Source organism: Misgurnus anguillicaudatus, chromosome 19, assembly GCF_027580225.2.
Source record: "Misgurnus anguillicaudatus chromosome 19, ASM2758022v2, whole genome shotgun sequence".
NCBI lineage: Eukaryota > Metazoa > Chordata > Actinopteri > Cypriniformes > Cobitidae > Misgurnus > Misgurnus anguillicaudatus.
This window is the reverse complement of record NC_073355.2, coordinates 52,532,091-52,553,556: the sequence shown is the minus strand read 5'-3', so window position 1 is coordinate 52,553,556 and position 21,466 is coordinate 52,532,091. Positions and strand designations below refer to the sequence as shown.

The 21,466-nt window shown below is 38.8% G+C and overlaps 1 protein-coding gene across 2 annotated transcripts in view; it reads right to left on the bottom strand.

The window, feature by feature from the left end:
• Window positions 1-2,317: 2,317 nt before the first annotated feature.
• Window positions 2,318-21,466, bottom strand: part of LOC129436834 (aerolysin-like protein) — a 54,092-nt gene continuing 34,943 nt past the window's right edge. Inside the window, exons 1-2 of one of the 2 annotated variants that reach the window (XM_073857858.1) lie at window positions 7,725-7,878; window positions 2,319-3,388 (exon numbers count right to left, since the gene is read on the bottom strand). In XM_073857858.1, the coding sequence (XP_073713959.1) occupies window positions 2,430-3,374 (945 nt within the window). In that variant the 5' untranslated portion in view covers window positions 3,375-3,388; window positions 7,725-7,878 and the 3' untranslated portion in view covers window positions 2,319-2,429. Of the gene's footprint in view, window positions 3,389-7,724; window positions 7,879-21,466 lie in introns of those variants that run through there. The other variant, XM_055195100.2, reaches the window with a different exon arrangement.

Below are 21,466 nucleotides of genomic sequence, written 5' to 3'. Positions count from 1 at the left end.
TCGTTTTAAATTAAGCTGCCAATTAACTATTTACAACAATTACTAATTTAAAAAAAATGCGGGCCAGAAAGCAGGTCGGGTACAATATTTATTTTTTATTTTTTGCTGTATGAGTTGCAGGTTAGTTGACAACGTTGGTCAGATGCAGGTTGTTTATACACTGACCCGCGCATCACTGGCTCATATAATATAGTAGCCCAGTTTGTGCTGAACACAGTGTTAAAGACCATTATAATGTTTTTAAGCAACTAAAAAAGCACAAATGTCAGTGCAGGTCAAAAGTTCTCCATAATTAGTCCTCATTTATGTCCAAGAGACTCAATAATAATCTTTTACATTCAAGCCTTTAATCTTTCATATTTAAAAGCATTTTTGTGCTGCTGCGCATTCATGTACTTTGTGATAAGCAAACCCGCGCTGTCCTCCCGTATATAGGCGCATATTACTAATGCGCTCTTTATGTAACAAAAAAACATATTGCGGCCTTGACTTTAGACTTTAGACCAGGTTTTTGTTGGTCAATGGCGTAGTCTATTTTAGTTGCCTCAAAATAGCAACGCGCCAACATTGCGCCTGAACACACCTCGTTTTTAGACCAGAAAGCCCATGGGCGCAAAAGGGGGCGCAAATGCATTTGCTATTTAAACAACGTGGCGCTAAACGTGAAAATTAGGGTGGAAACTAGCGAAAGACACTTGCGTCGCGCATTGTGCTGCATTGCGCCAGGTGTAAGATAGAGCCCATAGACTGTGTTCTCTTGGACGCAACAGTTTTTTGTTTAGCAAATGTAACAGCATAATATCTAACAGGCTGTAACTGCTGTGTTTATACATTTCAATCAGCCGCTATGGCACCATTATGTAAATGGCAGCTAGCATGAAGTTTACTGACTCTATCAGTCTATTATCTTTGTGTTTTTTGGTATGCAGGCATGTGATGTCCTCAGCAGAAGTGCAATGGTCTGGTAAAGTTGTAAACAGGGGTCATGGATTTTCTGTACCACTGTCTAAATGCGAGGCTTTTCTCTGGGGGATTAGATGGGGGCAGACACTCATACCATTCTTTTGCCTTTGTCAGTAAAATTCATCTGTGTTAAACTGTGATGGTTGTCTCTTTTTATTCTGTCTACTTTGTTATTATTCTGTGTGCTGCTTTTTATTCTCAGATTTCATTCTAATATAAAATAAATCACTGATAAACAGTGTCCTAATAATTTTTGTTTTGCTCAAAAGTTTACATACCCTGGCATAATCTATGATTTCTTGGTCATTTTCATTAAAAAATATGAACACAAAAACTTTTCTTTCACCCTGATCAAACATTTACTTAGCTTTTTTTCCGAGAAGAATGATGCCTTTGTAGCTCACATATCCTCAATCCTCAGTGATCTACTTTTGTGTTTAAGTAGAAATGGTGCACTTTTCATCATAAGACTTGTTCTAAGCACCACAGGATTTGAAGCATTAAAAGTCAATTCATCATCATTTCTTTGTGGTTTCAGACTGATGATGTTATACGTAAAAATACTAAGTGACTTGAGATTAAAGTAAAACCTCATCTATTTTCTCATTATACAGCAGTGTGGATTAGGAACTGAGCTGTTACTAATCTGTCAAATACAAAATCCGCAATAAAAACAAAATCCTGTAAAAATATCTAAATATTATTTTTTAATACATTTATGTTTACAATTTTTCAGAAAATCTTTAGTGGATTTTTATTAAATCTATGTAAAGCTTTTTTTTCTGATATTACGTTTTTTGTCGTGTTTGTTCTTCAGTTAATGGTTTCAGGGTTTATGTGTTGGATTAAAGTAAAAGAACTGAGGCAAGCAACTGATGTTAACAAAACTTTATTAATGTTGAGTTTTTATTATACACAGCTTATTAACAGTAAAGTGATAAACCATCTTAAAATAAAGAAATCACATAACAAAAAGCAATAAATGATTATACATGTGATTTATTTATTCCTTTATTTAAAGTAGAAAACTTTAGTAATTTTAACTTGAAAATATTCATTTTGAAATCAAACCTCAGAAACCCTCCAATAAAGTGATAAATCATCTTAAAATAATGAAATTACATAACAAAAAGCAATAAATGATTATTCAGATGATTTATTTATTCTTTCATTTAAAGTAGAAAACTTTAGTAATTTTAACTTGAAAACATTCATTTTGAAATCAAACCTCAGAAACCCTGCACACTGAAAAAAAATGATTCATTGAATTTAAGGTAAGTGGTTGCAATCAATTTATTTAAGCTACATTTATACATAATACATTATTAAAAATTATTATACATTAAATGTAGCTTAAATAAATTGATTGCAACCACTTACCTTAAAAAAAAATTGATTAAATTCAATGAATCAGTTTTTTTCAGTGCAATTAAATGTAGAAAGATTGATTAAGCAAATTAAGAAATTTATTGGATATCATATTCTTTGGTGTTTACTCTTATTTCAGTGTAAGTGACTCCTTTGTGTTGTCCTCTGGTTTCATATGTTAACACAGCACCATCATTAGTCGTGACCTTCATTGTCCCGGTGTAAGGAACATCAAAACTGCACCTGCCTATGGTGACAAGGACATCCACTTTCTTCTGCGGTGGAACAACTATTTTAAACGATTTCGTTTCGGTTCTTTCCTCCGTCTCTTCTCTACTGTAAGTGTTTTCTGTTCCTACTGTAAAACTGAATCCGGTCGTAACTTCTGCAGTCCCGAGAATCCCGGCCGTCACCTCCATAGAGAATGTTGTGGAAAGGCTTGTTGTATTAGACCATGAGGATGTTTTGGTTATTTTCTTTGAGCTTTCAATGGTTTGCTCTTGACTGGTGGAGGTTTCATTCTTATAGGAACTAGATGTAATTTCTTCCACTACTACCTGCGGTGTCATCTCAGAAAGAGTGGGATACTTGACATTGGTAAGAACTAGTGATTGTATTTTATTGAGAAACACAAAACCCATGCTGTCGATGTCTGATCCACATCTTCCCTGAATGCCCAGACAAAATCCAGAGCCAACATTCATAGGATATTCTGTCTTTAATCCCCAGCTTGTCATCTTCGCAAAGAATTCTCCTCCACGGTTGGTTTTGAATTTGATGGCTCCGAGACGCGTTCCCATTCCGTTTCCCCACAGAGACAATGATGTGATGAGCTCACCGGGCTGAAACATATACTCTTGATATGATCCGTCCGTATTACCAAAGGTTTTGTCTGTTCCGTCTGTAAGCCAGGCCCTGACCGCCTTCACCCTTGAATCTACAACCCAAACCCAGATCTTCTCTAAACTGGCACCATTATTCTCACCAGTGAAGGAAAACTCTTCACCTCCATTACCACCGATTAAACCCACAGTTGTTGCCATTTTCAAAACGAGATCTGAAAATTGAATCACAAATCAACAATCAATCAGTGACTAAACAATAGAATTTTGATTTAAAATAAAAGTCATATCTCACTGATAGGACCTTCTCGGTCGAAATTGGTCAGTTTAACTCATCACCTGCTTTTGTTACGTGTGGGGTGCCACAGGGTTCCATCTTAGGCCCGATTTTATTTTCTCTATATATGCTTCCCTTACGCTACATTTTTGAATTTCACAAGGTTCTATATCATATCTATGCGGATGATACCCAGCTGTACATGTCAATAAAACTTGGAGCAACACCTCTTCAATTGAACGAAAATTAAACTGAAGTAATTCTCTTCGGTCCCCCACATTTGGTACATGGTCTGAGTCCAGGATTAGGTCCCTTACAAGCTAATATCCGCACTTGTGTAAAAACCCTGGGTGTTGTTGTTGACTCAGAGCTAAAATTTGGTAAGCAAATAAACTCTGTTGTTAGTGCTAGCTTCTTCCAGCTTAGGTGTTTTATGGAAATTAAAATCCTTTCTATCCTTTGGTGATCTAGAGACACTTATTCATGCCTTCATCTCAACGAGGCTTGATTATTGCAACGCATTAATAAACCAGTATTCCCTAGCCCATCTGCAACTAGTCCCGAATGCTGCAGCCCGCGTTTCTTGACGGGAAAGAAAAAACATGAGCACATCACCCCTATTTTGTCAAACTTACACTGGTTACCCGTCAAGTTCAGAATTGATTATAAGATCTTGTATTTAAAGCCTTGCATGGACTGGCTCCCGCCTATATTTCAGATCTTATTTGTCCATACACTACCCAAAGTACCCTCAGATCATCTTCAGATAATCTACTAACAGTTCCATCATCACGTTTAAAATCCAAAGGTGACAGAGCTTTCAGTGTTTTTGCCCCTAAGCTGTGGAATCAGGTTTTCACCCTCTTTATCTTCATTTAAGTCAGTTCTGAAAACACATATTATCTCTCAGGCCTACTCGTAACTTGTAGATCTTAAGCTCTTTTAGGTTTAAATTAATTTTATGTCTTTTATTTTTATTTTTTTGTGATTCGATGGCTATGATGTTGCTGTACATGATAACAAACTTTTGTATGACTGTTCCTATGTATTTTATTGTGAAGCACTTTGATCAGCAGAAATGCTGTTTTACAGGTGCTATATAAATAAAGTGACCTTGACCTTGACCTTTACGATTTCACAAAATAACCACAGTTTTTTTGTTGTTGTTGTTGAGAAATGTTGTTTAAATTATAAAAAAAGAGATTGTCCTTTGATGGCATTGCTGTGAACCTTTATTTATTAAAATTGTATGGATAAAAAACTAAGTTGTTGGCTCTGTTGTCTCTTCCCAAAGATAAATGGAAAAGAGAAAGCCCAAAAAATGACCAAAAAACTATTTGCTGAGATATATTTTTCAAAACATCTTTATGAAAATGTATATGATGGGTCTGTTGATTGCTTTATTTTAATCGGTTGAGAAATGTTTCACAGGTGTTAATTAATTTCAGTAATCCACACCTGACCTCTCAAATGTCTTAAAATAACCACCAGAGTAATGTGTGGTGACCATATTATAAGAGGAATAGTTGACTCCCGTCCTTTGAATTATTTGAAAATAATGCACATCCGCAGTGTAATTCCGCTTTGTGTAGTGCCACATTATTACTTTGGGTTCCATGGTTAGGCCCTTTTTGTCAAGGCATTTTTTCATAATTAAATGCTCTTTTGTGAATGCCTGCTCAATCTAACTTTTAATAAAATGAATCAAACTAATTTAGCCGTAAATAGAATTAGTCATATGATGACCTATTGACCTTTAACCGGACAATCTCTTCCGGTATGATCCCCCGCTCACGCAGCGTGAGCGCCCTCACATCACAATCTCTACGACACAGTGCACAGTACAGGAGGATACCCCCGAGTCGACATTGACCGAAGCGGTATGCTACTTATTATTATTTTACAAGAACGACGTAAAGAGAGCAGGCACAGCTTTTATTTATATTGCTCTGTATTAACCTTTCAGCAGCTAAACGTCTACATAGAACATACAAATATAAACAATGATGCATACATGTTCACTCACTTCTTCTTGTTTGGGGGGATTCACAGGCTTCGAGGGGTCTGGTCTTTGTTATTTGACTAAAAACTATTCATATTTTAAATTACTATTATAGCAGGTTTATTATAAAACGTCGAGTGCTATAGTTTTCACATCACTGCTTTTATAATTCTCTGATGTATCTTCATAATTGCTGTTTTTATTTTTCATTTTAATTCAGAACAGAATTAGAATAGAATTATATTTTAAATATGACAAAAAATCCTGTAAACCTAATATTATATTAAAGGGAGAGTTCACTTTAAAATGAAAATTCTCTCATCGTTTCCTCATCCTCATGTTGTTCTAAACCTGTAAGAATTTCTTTTTTCTGATGAACACAAAAGAAGATATTTTGAGAAATGATGGTAAACAGACAGCAGATAGTGACCATAGACTTCCATAGTAGGAATAAAAATATGATGGAATTTAATGGGTACCGTTAACTTTGTGCTATTTTGATAACATAATTTATCAAAATATCTTCATCATTTATCACAATACTTATAAAAAAAAAAATCCTACAATGGAAGTCTATGGTCACTATCTGCATCTTCTTTTGTGCTCATCAGAAAAAAGAAATTCATTCAGGTTTAGAACAACATGAGGATGAGTAAATGAAGGAAAATAAAGAAAAATATTAGACATAAAATGGTCTTTTCTGTTTTGACTTTTTATTTGTTTCCATTATGTGCATGCGTGTTAGTGAGGAATGTGCCCTTTTTATAGCCTACTCTGAGCACCTGTCCCTCCAAAGGTTGGGGTGTGCATTATGTTCTAATAATTCAACGCCTGTCGTCAATTATTAAAGATACACTACTAGTAAAAAGTTTGAAACACTTGACTGAACTGTTTCCCAATATGAAGGTGTATGTTTGAAATTACTTTCTTAGGCAAAAATACACTTCTGCTACTTCCCAGGACTCCCTTTGCTGGTCCCCAGAGGCTTTACTCCACCTTACCTCAGGTCTCCCTTGCCCACAATTTCTTGCACTACACTGATTGTTGCCAATTATGTCAACATGATGTGCTCATCGGTCACGTCTGTGATAGGCTGTAATGATCAACACGTCAGAAGCAGGAAATAAAAAGAAACCTTTGATGAAACGTATAAGTAGATCTTATTGTAAAGCTCTATTTTTAATTGAATTCAATTGAAAGCATGCAAACAAAAACAACCTCTAGGTGTCAATCTCAATATAAACATTAAAAAATGGACTTTGAACCCGTCTTTGTACACAAGTATAGAGTAAAATAAATATTGTGGTAGCTGCTGCATATTAAAGTGTTGCAAGTGTTTGTGATGGCTATTTTGTGATGGATATTTTGATCAGATAACAAAATACAGCACAAGCTGCAAACATGTGGGCGACCTTACACATGATGGCACCAGCACTGTTTGGTTGGGTCGGGTTTGTATAATTCATTAATAATTAATTGCGTTCAGAATGAAGCTCGTGATTAAAACACAGAAAATCCCAAAGTGAAGTCACGAACTACTCATATTTGGCCTATAAAACAAGATGAAAAGATGCTTCACTGATTTTAAAGTTGCATGCTAAATCCACTTGGCAGGGAGCACGTCCACTTCAGTTTGAATGAGCATGACGCCTCTGCCTTTGATGTTGCTGTTGATTCGTGCTTTTATGGCCTGTGCCTGTTTGTGGATTCCTCTTAATAAACTGCACTTGGATCAGCTCTTGTCTCAGCCTTTATTACAGTATGATTAAGACTGAATATTTAAAATGCAGCAGCCAATAGGAGTCAAAAAAATTATTTAAAATGCACGATTTGGCAAATTCTAGGCAAAGGGTGACGGACGACTCTTCAGATGATTAAATATATTACAATGGTTTGATTCATTTTTAATGCTTTTAGTCACAACATATTGCCAATTGTCTTAAAACCTTTGACTGGTTTTATGTTTTTGGAGATTGTCTGAATATTTTTGAAATACATATTAAAAACTAAATAAACCTTTAAAGCAATTATATATATATATATATATATATATATATATATATATATATATATATATACCTAAGCCAATAAAATAGTACATATACATGTGACATTGAAAGAAAAGCTTTATTTTAAATGTATTAAAAATTCTAAAATATATCAAGTTCACAAATATATTTAATTGAGCTGTTTTTGAATATTTTTATCATAAATTTAAAATAAATTTTGTCCAAAACAAATAGATTTTTAATAAATGGGTTAAGGCACTTACTTGAATAATTGTAGTCTGATTGTAAACTTGAAGAGCAGATGATCTGATGATTTCTGTTGATCCTGACAGCTGTTTATATACAAAGCTCACGAGTCATTTTAAACATTGTGTAACCTTAAAGGAAACTCCCATAACATTTTCAGTGCCAGAGGATCCAAAATTCTGTCGAAATCACACTGTGGCAAGAAAGTATGTGAACCATTTCATGATTTTAGGTCAAGTGTATTGACAAACATAATGGGGCGGTTTCCCGGACCAGGATTAGACGAGTCCTAAACTAAAATATATGTAAGAGCTGTCCAAACGGAACACAACTTGTACTGGCATATTTTAAAATACATCAGTGCCCTTTGTTTTGCCTCAGGCCTAGTCCACACGAACACGGGTATAAAAAATCCCGTCAACACATGCTCGGTTTAAATTAAATATCCATCCACATGATAAAGCAAAAGCACGCTATCAAGCGCTGTCAAGAGCATGCTACACCAGCAGGCGGGGATATAACCCAAATCGTGTTCCGCAATATAGTGAGATAACTGAGCATTTATCTGTATACATGTTAGAAGCCCTGTTAGCACAATTATTAGCAAGATACGTCCGCCATTGCACAGAATCATCAACAAAGCAGTCAGCGGCACACAATCTTGACGTCAAACACAATGGATAGCGGCGCACACTCTGACGTCGCAAGGCAAAACCCCCGGTTTTACTCTCTACACGACACCACTGTAACCGGGGTTTCTTAAAAAGCTCACCCTTGCTGGGGTTTTCAAATATGCTTGGTTTCATTGCCCTGATACTGCGGTTTCGTGTGGACGAACGGCCGAACCGTGTGAAAAAACTCACGGTTATAAAAATACCCGTGTCCGTGTGGACTAGGCCTCAGAATGCACACAAGTGAAGTTTTTAGTAAGGCATGTTTGTTACAACGAGTTATATTTCCTAAATAAACTATGGCCTAGTTATATTCTAAGATAATCCTTGTACACCTTTAAGTGTTTCGACAAGAAATAGGAAGTTGTTGTAGTTCAGGCTTAAATAATCAACCCGCCCCAAACGTCACGTTTGATAAGTGTCCTGGCATGAACACATAAACATTGTCATTGAGCAAGACACCTAACCCCAACTGCTCCCGATGAGCTGGATGGTGCCTTGCATGGCTGACACCGCCGTCGGTGTATGAGTTAGTGGATGGGTGAAAATGAGACAAAATTGTAAAGCGCTTTGGATGGCCATAGGTCCGTTAAAAGCGCTTTATAAATGCAGTCCATTTACCATTTAAGGGAATCCTAATTTTAGCTCAAAAGGGAATACATATAATTAGCTGTAATTAACTATACACATTTATAATGTTTATCTGATGTAGCAGAATTAATAATAACAATTAATGCATTCGTCCACCGAATATATACATAATTGTACATTTTACTCTTAGAAATGTTAATTCTGTGGCCTTTAGAAATATAACTTTCTTACTGATATACAGTACAACTCAAAGCTTGTAGCCAGATTAAAATGCAGATAAAGTGATTGATTCCGTTGAGCATTGAACACTGAAATATTTCAATTGTGAAATGCAAACCAGTTTATTAACTACAAACGAAATACACAAAGCAACTAACTGAACACACACACACACACACACACACACACACACACACACACACACACACACACACACACACACACACTGTATATTCTATTCCCCTTACCTACCCCATTCCCTAACCCCAACCATCACAGAAACCCTTCTACTACTTCATATTTTCAAGAAACATCATTTCGTTTGATTTATAAGCTTGTTTCCTCAAGGTCACAAAAACACTGGTATTCACATGATAATTACTAGGTACACACACACACACACAGTCAAATTTCTGTGTTTTGTAAAAGCAGACATTTTAACATGCATCAAAAACTACAAAAAATATGTTTATATAATGTTTATATAAACATAAATTCACAAAATGTATCACTAAAGTAGTGTAAAGTTTAGAAGTGAATTTCATATTTCATATTTGTAATGCTTATTTAATATGATGCATATTTGAGTTAATTTAATGAAAGTATAGTTACAATGTTTAGTTAGTTATTTATATATGTTTAAGTATTTAATGCAGTAAGGATATTCTGCCGAATCTGCCTCTCTGATTCCTTTACTGATTTATATCAGTCTACGTTCTAGCCTCTGATTGGTTAGTGGGGGTGACGTAAGGGGTTGAGGAGGAAGTGTTGTTGTTGTTGACGGTGTTCAGTAAAGAGGTGCCGTTTGAGAAAGCCTTCCGTCTCCCGTCTGCTGTTTATTGTGTTAAAGAGTGATCTACCACCACATACCGAACCCTCACGTTACATTTGGTGGCAGCGTGGTGTTATTTTGGTGGACTTGGCGCATTTTGTGAGTTTTAATCCTACAAACGGTGGATGTGCTCATTTTTTTTGTGCCATCTGGATTTTACACTCTTAAAGAGCAGCGGATTGCCTGTGGAGACATAACTGGACTTTTGTGGTATATATATATATTTTTTTTCCTCCTTTAAGAGCTTTTTGTGAGTTTGAACTGTACATTTTGACACCATGTCGGCTGATGAAAGTGAAGCTGGGCTGCAGTCTCCTCCCCTAGCTGCAGCTGCTACATCGACAGCTGCTGTTTCTTTAGCCACACACGCTGTCTCCAGTGCCCTGAAAATTGATCTTCCACCTGCATTTAAAGGAGATGGGACTGAATCATTCACAAGTTGGTCTCGCCGTTTTGAAGTGGCAGTGCAGGCTATGAGTTCAACTGATACAGATCTGCATATAGTGATGGCTTCTGTTCTCCCTACTCGCTTAGCAGATGCTGCATTTCTTTATTGGGACAGCCTTCCGCCTTCGATCCAGAAGGACTATGAGTCAGTAAAGGAGAAACTGAGGGATGTTTTTGGACCAATATACTCCCTGCCGTTCTTCCAGACACATGTGAATGCTCGACCTCGTCGGCCAGGTGAAAGTTTGGATGTGTACAGTGCAGACATCACTCGTCTTGTATTAGAAGCCTTTCCCAACTATGATCACAATGCACTGGAGGGTGAAAAATTTCGCCGTTTTGTTGCTGGATTGGACCCAAATCTTCAGTCAAAAATCCATGAGATGGGTGCGGAGGATCTTGAGGATGCCCTGCGTATTGCCAGCCGCTGTGAGAGGGCACGTGCAGCGCTCCAACTGACCACTGTGGGGTCTCCGCACACTCAATCTTCAGAGCAGGTAGCTATGGTTCGTCCTAAACCTACTGATGATAAGCTTCTGCATGCGGTCGAGCAGCTGACTCTTACTGTCAACAGCTTACAAAGTGAAGTACACCTGTTACGAGAGAAACACAACTACCTAGTTCAGCGTCTGGACTCTCAACCTGAACGGTTTTCCTCCAAGGATGCTCGATACAGTGCACGCAGTGTCTCTCCACAACCCTACCAAAGCAGACAACACAGCAGAGATGCTTACTTACATGAGCAGTGTCATGGTCGTGATTCAGGGTCCAACTATGACCGTGGTCCTCCTTCCCCTGTTCCTCAAAGAGACTGTAAATGGCATGACAGTGACAGACGTGATCGGTATCGCTCTCCCTCACGCCAGTCCTATCAGTACTCCAGGTATGGTCACCATGACAAGGATGATACAAACAGATACAGACGCAGTCCTAGTCCATCCCCACGGGGTAACAGAGATGCCAGCCCACACGCTAGAGGCAGTGTTCGTTTCCAGTCTCCTGAAAGATATCCGCACTCTGGATCCAACCGTCAGGGAAACTTCCATTAGCTGCTGTTGGGGGGCAAACATCAGCTACTGTCTCATTGCCCCAAAAGGATTTCCCCAAGTTAATGCTTGACAAGAATAACTCACACTCTGATGATTCTGTCTCTTCTACAATCTTGGCTATTGTTGAGGGCATTGAAGTGTGCACTTTAATTGACTCTGGTTCTACTGTCTCCATTGTGAGTGAAGATTTTCGTAACTCTCACCCAGCATTAAGAAAACGCCCCATGACACCCTCTGCTCTGCCAGCTCGCTCAGTCGATGGACAGTGCCTGGACATTTTAGGCAAGTTAACGATTGGGATCAGACTTGGACATCAGGTATGGCAACAGGACTTTGAAATTCTCAGAGGTGCTTGCCAACCAGTCATTCTTGGTTTCGATTTTCTGCGGAAACACCATGCCCTCCTTGACATTAACAACAAAATGCTGCAACTTTGGGACATGAAAATTCCTCTCTTGCCCAAAGGACATGAAGTGGCTGCCTGCTGTAATGTGTCTGTTCTAGCGCCCACTAAGATTCCAGCTATGAGTGAAACCCTGCTCACAGCCTGTGTGTCTGCAGCTACACCTGCTTCTCCCATGCCAACTGACTATTATGGTGTTCTTATGCCCAACCCATCGTGTGACATCATTGTGGCACACTCTCTCAGTGAGGTTCAGAATGGTACAACTGTTGTTCGAATCCTCAATCCCTCCAGAGATGACGTCGAGCTGCATTCCGGTCAACACTTGGGTGAGTTTCATTCTGTCTCATCGGTCGACATTCTATCAGGGGAAGGAACAGGGTCTGCAACCTCCCCCTTACATGATTTAGCTCCATCTGTCCAGATAAATGACAGCAACCTGTCCCCTTCCCAAGTCCAGTCGCTGAAATTACTGCTTCAAAAATACTCAGCTGTATTCAGTAAACACTCAGAGGACAGAGGTCGCACGAGCATCATCAAGCATCAAATCCGCACTGGTGAGGCCACACCAATTAAACAGAGAGCCTACAGAGTGACACCAGAACAGAGAGCTGAAATACAGACTCAAGTAGAAAACCTGATAAAGGCAGATGTCATTGAAGAAAGCTATAGTCCCTGGGCTGCACCAGTGGTTTTGGTGCGCAAGAAAAATGGCACATGGCGTTTCTGCCTGGACTATAGAAAACTTAACTCAGTGACAATCAAAGATTCCCACCCTCTTCCGAGAGTCGACGACGCACTGGATGCTTTGTCTGGCTCTGCCTGGTTCTCTACAATGGATCTGCAACATGGCTATTGGCAAGTCGAGCTGCAGGAGGAAGACCGTGAAAAAACAGCATTCACAACAGGTAGTGGCCTTTATCACTTTAAAGTTATGCCAATGGGTCTGACCAATGCTCCAGCCACATGCCAGCGTTTGATGGAAATGGTACTGCGTGGCCTCCCATGGAAAACCTGCCTAGTGTATTTGGATGATGTTCTCATCTATAGTCGCTCTTTCAGTGAACATCTCCAGCATTTGGAAGAAATTCTCTCCAGATTCCAGTCAAGTGGCCTAAAGCTGAACCCCTCAAAATGCTATTTTGCCAGAGATCAGGTACAGTTTCTGGGCCATGTTGTTTCCAAAGACGGTATTCAGCCAGACCCGCATAATGTGAAAAGTGTTCAAAACTGGCCTACCCCACGGTCAGCTACAGAAGTAAGAGCCTTTCTGGGACTTTGTTCATATTACCGCAAGTTCATCCGAAGCTTTGCACATCACAGTGTCCCCTTACATGCACTCACAGAGAAGAATGCACCTTTTCAGTGGACTTCTCAATGTCAGGATGCCTTCACTTACCTGAAACATGCCCTCACAAACCCTCCAGTGGTGGCATTTCCTGACTTTACGGTGCCATTTTCCCTCTGCACAGATGCTTCAGGCTCTGCTATTGGTGCTGTGCTTGCTCAGAGACAAGGAAATCAAGAAAAAGTGGTCGCGTATGCTAGCCATGTTCTTACAAAAGCAGAAAGAAAATGGTCAACATATGACAGAGAACTCTGGGCCATTGTCTGGGCCGTGCGACATTTCCGCCACTACCTTTACAAACAGCCCTTTGTTATTGTTACTGACCACAAACCTCTCCTGGGTCTCAGAAAAATACCCATTGACAATGACAGAACTGGTCGTCGTGCACGCTGGGCTCTTGAACTGGATCCTTTTGAATGGACAGTAATTCACAAGGATGGCCACAGTCACCTCAATGCAGATGCAATGTCACGTCGCCCTGCTGACATCGGACAAACTGAGCAGAGCGTCTCCTCCAGTGCTCTTGGTAATTCACCATCTGAGAAGACACATTCTAGTCCTGTAAGTCTGTCTAGTCCGGGCAGTTTTATACATCACAACCTCTGCAGTACTGCCACTAAGTCAGTTGGGTGTAACCTGACTGGACCGCAGCTTCCTCCAGCCTCCTCACAGTGCGTTCCACAGTCTGTCTTCTCCACATTTGTGCTTCAGTTTTCTGAAGAAGATTTTAAGAAGGAACAACAGCGAGACTCCATATTGTCAGAGGTTATTAGCTGGACTGTTAAGGGACAGAAACCACCATACTGGCGCATGAAAAAATGCACACTTGATGAGAAAGTACTTTGGCATGAGTTCCACAGACTAATTTTTCATAATGGTGTACTCTGCCGTAAAGTTTTCAACCCACCCACAGCATCAGTGGTCCATCAACTGATTGTCCCTCATGCCTTGAAAGACACTGTTCTGCAGCTGTTGCATGGAAATCCTGTAACTGGTCATTTATCGGCTGATAAGGTCCTGAAACGTGCTCAACAGCTGTGTTACTGGCCCTTTATGTCACGCGACATCAAGATGTGGTGTAAGCAGTGTACTCCATGTGACGCTAGACGAAGTCCCACACCTCATCAGAGAGCTCCAATGAAAACAATTGTTGCTACTGAGCCATTTCAAAAGGTTGCTGCTGACATACTGGAGCTTCCCATCACGAGTCGTGGCAACAGGTATGTGCTTGTTGTCCAAGATTACTTCTCTAAGTATGTCAACCTTTATGCCATTCCAGATCAGCGTTCCCTAACAGTGGCAAAATGTCTGTTTGAAAACTTCATTTGTGAACATGGCATCCCGGAAATGCTTCACACAGATCAGGGACGTCAGTTTGAATCTGACCTGGTGAAACATTTGTGTGACCTGCTGGGCGTGCAGAAAACACGAACCAGCCCATATCATCCACAATGTGACGGCATGATTGAGAGGTTTAACAGGACACTTATTGATCAGTTAGCCAAGACACTTCTCCAGCAGCCTGGGGAATGGGATGACTGCCTCAACCAAGTTGCTTTGGCTTACAATACCAACCCACACTCTACAACGGGTTTCACACCATTTTTCCTCACACATGGTCATGAAGCCAGGATGCCTGTCAACATGCTGCTACCTAGTGGTACACCATCTTCGTCTTTTACGGGTTCTCCTGCTGACTATGCAGTTAAATTGATGCAGAAACTTCAGTCCGCATTCGGTTCTGCGGCATGGAACCGAGATTGTGCTCACAATCAGCAGAAGCAACAGTATGACAAGAGTGTTAGGCACACTCCCTATGTTCCAGGAGATCTTGTCTGGTTGAATGACCCCACTACAGCAAAACAAAAACTCGCTCCTCACTGGAGAGGCCCCTTTGAAATATTAGAGTGCCTTGGATCTGATGTGGAGTCTCCTGGAGTGACATACAGAATTCACTACCTCTTGGATCAGTCTGATAAATCCCAGATTGTCCACTACAACCGTCTCAGACCCTATCATGCTCCAGTGCCAGATCGGGGACATGAGACATCTGCATGTGGCTCTTTGCAGTCTCAACTTCCTCGTGTGACGGCATTGTCAGGTGCCTTGCCCTTTAGACCTTCAAAGATCACAGCCACAAACAGCTGCACTTTATCTGGCTGCCGCAGTACCCCCTCAGTGGTTCTTCCAACTGGCCATTCACAATCCCGGCCACAGCCCCAATCCCAATCTCCTTCAGCTCAGTCTGGTTCTGCCCCCCCATGTGGCCCAGTATGCCAGTTTGACATTGTCTCCTCTTCCTCTCCTCTAGCTCTTGGTTCTGTGCTACGCCCTGGGAAACGTTCCGTGGTACCTCCCAGGTATCTTCAGGACTACGTTCTTGAGTGACACTGTTGCTTTGTTATTGTCGTTAACAGTTCCATGTTTATCTGATGAGAAACGGGGACGTTTGTTTTTTGGGGGGGGGGGGAAAATGTAAAGTTTAGAAGTGAATTTCATATTTCATATTTGTAATGCTTATTTAATATGATGCATATTTGAGTTAATTTAATGAAAGTATAGTTACAATGTTTAGTTAGTTATTTATATATGTTTAAGTATTTAATGCAGTAAGGATATTCTGCCGAATCTGCCTCTCTGATTCCTTTACTGATTTGTATCAGTCTACGTTCTAGCCTCTGATTGGTTAGTGGGGGTGACGTAAGGGGTTGAGGAGGAAGTGTTGTTGTTGTTGACGGTGTTCAGTAAAGAGGTGCCGTTTGAGAAAGCCTTCCGTCTCCCGTCTGCTGTTTATTGTGTTAAAGAGTGATCTACCACCACATACCGAACCCTCACGTTACAGTAGTGATGTTGAGCAGTTGTCCATATCCAGTAAAATGAATGGGTCTCTATGTGCCTCTGCTGGTCGAGGTCATTTATTTCCTACACTGTAATTCTTTTATGTTTTAAACACCAATGGCTGAATTCAACACATAACATCTAGATCAATATCTAAAAACAACTTAAAGTTTTTTTCGATTTCTAAAACAACTGGAGCTACATGTGCAAAACTCTAACTACAGTCTGCACTACCAACAGTCACCTGAGCTAAACGGTTCATATCACCTGCAAAACTCACTATAAGCAACTCTTAACACAACACTCAAAACAGCTCAGTGCAGCCAAACACTAAACACAACCCTCACTACGATAACACACACTGTCACTCACAACACACTGAGAGGAAAACACTAACATTAAACACCAATACACAAAATACTAAATTTTCATCTTTACAGTTTGAACAATTTCAGTGACTTCATACAAAATAACTGAGGGTCTAATCCTACCTCTCTCTAACATCAGGCCACAGGTTTTCATCAACATCACATCTAATGTTCTCTCTTGCCATGCACCTGGTGAAGAACCTTCTGGAGTGCCTTATCCCTCCCTGGCAGTCCTCTGGACTCGTGTCCTCACATTCGGCACGCATGGCTTCTAAAAGAGACACTTGGTCATTTGGGTGGTGATCAAACACTTCAGGGCAGAGAAAAACTACTTTATTGGGTTGAGGAAGGGTGAATATGCAGGCAGGTACAAAACCATAAATCTGCGATGTGCTGCAAATCAATCTGTGACAGCTGCAAAGTGGTGAAAAGCAACGTTATCGCAAACTATGAGAAAACTTGGGGGTTTCTTACTGGCTCCTTCGTTCTGATGGCACAAGGCTGAAATCAATTTTGTTTTGAATGTGTGGTTCACAGTTTTGACAGCAGTGTGTTAGCATTTGAACAAAGTGCTGTAAATCCACAGTGTTGTGCAGGTTGTGGATAAAGTCATGGGATAAGTGTGTAGAGTTTTGAAAACTGTGTTCAAGCAATGAAAAACCAACTAGAGTTTGGTCCACATGAACTGCTGCTGTGCAGACTGTAGTTAGAGTTTGCGCATGTGACTCCAGTTGTGCCCACTGTTGTATAGCAATAAAAAAAACATGTAAATCAAATTTAGATAATAAATTTTTCATAAAAATTTGATATTTTTCAGGCATGCTAATAGTGTAGTTGATGAATTGAGTGGTAAACAGGTACAAAAGTACTTCATATCTCCCATAACACAGTATTAATGTATAGATGGGAAGTAAACGAAAAAAAAAAGATTAATTATTTATGTCATTAAAAATGTATATATTTTTTGTAATCACTCTATTACAGTTTTTTATTCGCTTTGGTACTATTTTTACAAGTAAGGTGTACATTTTCAAAACTCTTAACTTGATGTAATGCTTTCAGCAATTTGCACATATTTTCAGTCCACATAGTCATTGTTTCAAATTCAAGATTATTGTAATATGTAATGAGAACATTTGGTTTAATCACTGAAACACAACAGTATGATCTTCTTTCAGTTTAGTACTTTTAACAATCAGTTCATGCAACAGCAAACAATGCAAGATACATGTTTCAAATCAGCCTTAAAAGTGCTGAAATTAATACAGTACTATACAGTAAAAGACAGATACATTATTTCACATTTGGCAATGCAATTACATTACCCAACATTCACATCATCTATAATTTCCAAAATATCCATCCTATGTGCAGTGATGCCACAGTTACTTTAAAAAAGTAATCTGATTACTGATTACTCCTTTAAAAAGTAACTAAGTTACTTTACAGATTACTTGATTTTAAAAGTAACTAAGTTAGATTACAAGTTACTTTGTTAGTTACATTCCAGTAGCTGCCAACACCCCCACTGCCTCAACATTAAAAATGACAACCGGTTTTGCCAACACTCACTTTATTGGAAGTGCATTTTTAACAGTAACGTCAACAATGTATCTCCTGACATTTTAAGTTGAACTGTTGTGTTTTAAAAAACTAATATATATATATATATATATATATATATATATATATATATATATATGAGTCTTTCTTGACTTCACTTAACATAAATAGGGGTGAGCAGGGGCCATTTTCAGAAAAACTTAATTTTAAAAGTTAATGTTTTAGACAGAGAGATATTTTTGTTGTGGTCAATAACTCACAAGTGTGGTCTATCAAAACCAGCTGGAATTTTGAACAAATGTAAAACGACTTCTGTATAATTTCACTTTAAACAAGAGTACTGAATTGTTACTTTTGACCTTGACAGCAGGGACGAAAGTAACACACAGGTGGGTCAAAAGTAACACAACAAAACATGACAGATTTTTGTGTTACACTTGTTTTTATTAAATATATATTACTATGACCTCTTTAATATGTAACTGCAAACTTATTTTGTCATTTATCTTTGTAAAAAATCATTAAATTACATTTTTATTTTAATTTTCAGTTTTATCAAATGTTTCAAAAGCAACCAACAGTACAAACTTAAATTGCTGAGACTAAACAAAAATTCAATAGTTTGAACACTATGAAAATAAAATTAAATCAAATTAGAATAATATCAATTTTTTTACTATATTATACACAGTATTAGCAGCGGGACAAAACTAACAAGTGTTACTTTTGACCCGACAGGATCTACTTACTCTATAAACTCGACTTACTTTTATTTTGAAAAACTGAGAAGTCTTCAGGATGTTATATACTAAATACCTTGTAGATTTATCAGTATTGTAACACATGAAACGAGAAACACAACGCGTTATAAGTAAAAAAGGCCGCTTTTGGAATTTACTTGTCCTGGTTGAAAACACAGTTCTGGATCTACACGTGGAAATCGGTGAGTAAATAACGCGATATTTGTCAACTCTTTCAGAGGTTATGTGCTAATATGCTGTCATAGTGAGATTTAGATGTTATCAGGGCTCGGAGAAAATCGCTTTGTTACTTTCGTTCTTCAACTCTCCCACACTTACTGGCTTTGCACTGAAGTCCAGCTTTTGTTGTTTGGGTAGTGGATGAACTCCTGCTCACTGCTTCGCATCACCGGGTGGGACTTGCTCTTAGTTTGACTGTCTGCGCCGTGCCGCGACTCCAAATGTTTATTTTTTTTTAATTTGACGTAGTGTTTTTGTAGCTGCATCTCTCTTCTCTCTCCATTGTACGTTGTTTACGTTTGTGTCGCTTACACGTGACCTGAATTGTCCTCGTGCTGAAAACGTGACTTGTCGCACACCTGACTTCACTTCCCGAGACGCAAGAAGAAATATACAAGAAAATATATATTTTACTAAGGAAAATTTCAAAAATAGTAACGCACAGTGACTTGGATAAGTAACTTTAATCTGATTACTGGTTTGGAAATATTAACGCGTTAGATTACTCGTTACTAAAAAAAGTGGTAAAATTAGAGTAACGCGTTACTAAGTAACGCGTTACCGGCATCACTGCCTATGTGTAATCAAGTGAAGGATCAATGAAGACATCCTCTACAATCATTTGGACAAATTAGTTTTTATTTTTTAGATATAATTATACTTTCTATAATGTAACTGAATGAAAACATAACATTTAGTGCACACATTACATTACAGTAATTTGGATCAAGCATGTCTTGAGTATTTGGTCATAGATTGCACCTCTTTGATCTCTCTGTTGGTGCCCATGCCCACCTCTCCGAGGGATCATTTGTCCACAAGATCTTTTTATTACTTGCTATCTGTCCTGCTTCATGTTGAAATAAATTGCCAGTGTTTACACCTCCACTTTTACAGTATATCTACTGTTATGACCGGTTGTGGTTACCACTATGTAAAATCAATTAGCAATAAAGAGTATTTTATCATGTGTGGTTACACATAATTTATATGTTTGTACAAACACACATTTTATTTCTGTAGTTCTCAAAATCCATATACTGTATATTGCTGAAATGAAAATATATAGGTTTACCAAATGGTTCAGTGATTAACCATTAAGATCAGTTGGATTTAGTGCTGGTCAAATGTATTTACCCAAATGAGATGAGAAGCATATCAAAAGTATTGTGAGCATTGCATTGTGAAAGACAATGACTTCATATGAAATGTATTTCTTTGATGACACAATGATTAAGTGTGGTGAAAAAGTGAATGTATCATTTTGTGTGTTGTACTACTAAGTCAATTGAACACGTGATTACATGTTTGAAAAAACTGACTATTTGATCTGCTTTGAGTTTTGTACTAAGAGTTGTGAGGTTTTACCACAGGAAAATATATTTATATACAGGAAAATCAGGGCTTATGAGGGCTACATTACATTACAGTTTTTATTTGCTTTGGTACTATTTTCACAAGTATGTGGTAAAACCTCACAACTGTTAGTACAAAACTCAAAGCAGATTAACAAAAAGTAATTTTTTCAAACATGTAATCACATGTTCAATTGACACACAAAATTATACACCACACCTAATCATTGTGTCATCAAATAAATAACTTTCATATGAAGTAATTGCTTTTCACAATGCTCGCAATCAGGGGCGTCGGACTGGGGGTAAAACCAGTACTGATTACCAGGGCCCCAAAGGAAGAGAGGGCCCTTAAAAAGTTTGGAATATATTATGGGGGTGTGGCATGGGGGCCCATCAGGACTGCCTATGCATAGGGCCCGAGATCTTGTGCAACGCCCCTGCTCGCAATACTTTTGATATGCTTCTTATCTGATTTGTGTAAATACATTTGATCTGGACTATTAGCCAAACAATGTTTAAATCCATTTGAATCTTTCATGTTTCTCCATTTCTTTACACTAGAATGATACAGTCACTGTCATGTTTTAGCAAGAACATGCAGACATTAAATCATGTAAACTCTGAGTGAGGGTTTAATCTGCTGAGACTCTTCAGATCTGACATAAAACTCTGAGGTCGACTGAACTTTAACCACGACCAGTGGCAACAGCATTTTAGAATGTCAAGGAACACCTTTGAGTTTATATTGCAACAGGTTGATCAAAGCCTGACACGACTGGAGAAAGCCCTTACCATCACGCCATCAATTGGTTATTGTTTTGTGGTGGTATGCAACCTCTGGTGAGTACCGTACGATCAGTCTTTTTGGTGTTGGACTGTCCACTGTTTGTACACTGATTTACGAGGTCACCACGACATTAAAGAGGATGCTTTTAAAACATTTCATCGCTTAACCCAAGGGGGAAGCTCTTCAACAGACGATAAATGGGTTCGCTGCACGTGGGTATCCGTTGTGTGCTGGTGCAATAGATGGCAGCCACATCCCTATTATTGCTCCACAAGAAGATGCGACGGCGTATTACAATCGCAAGG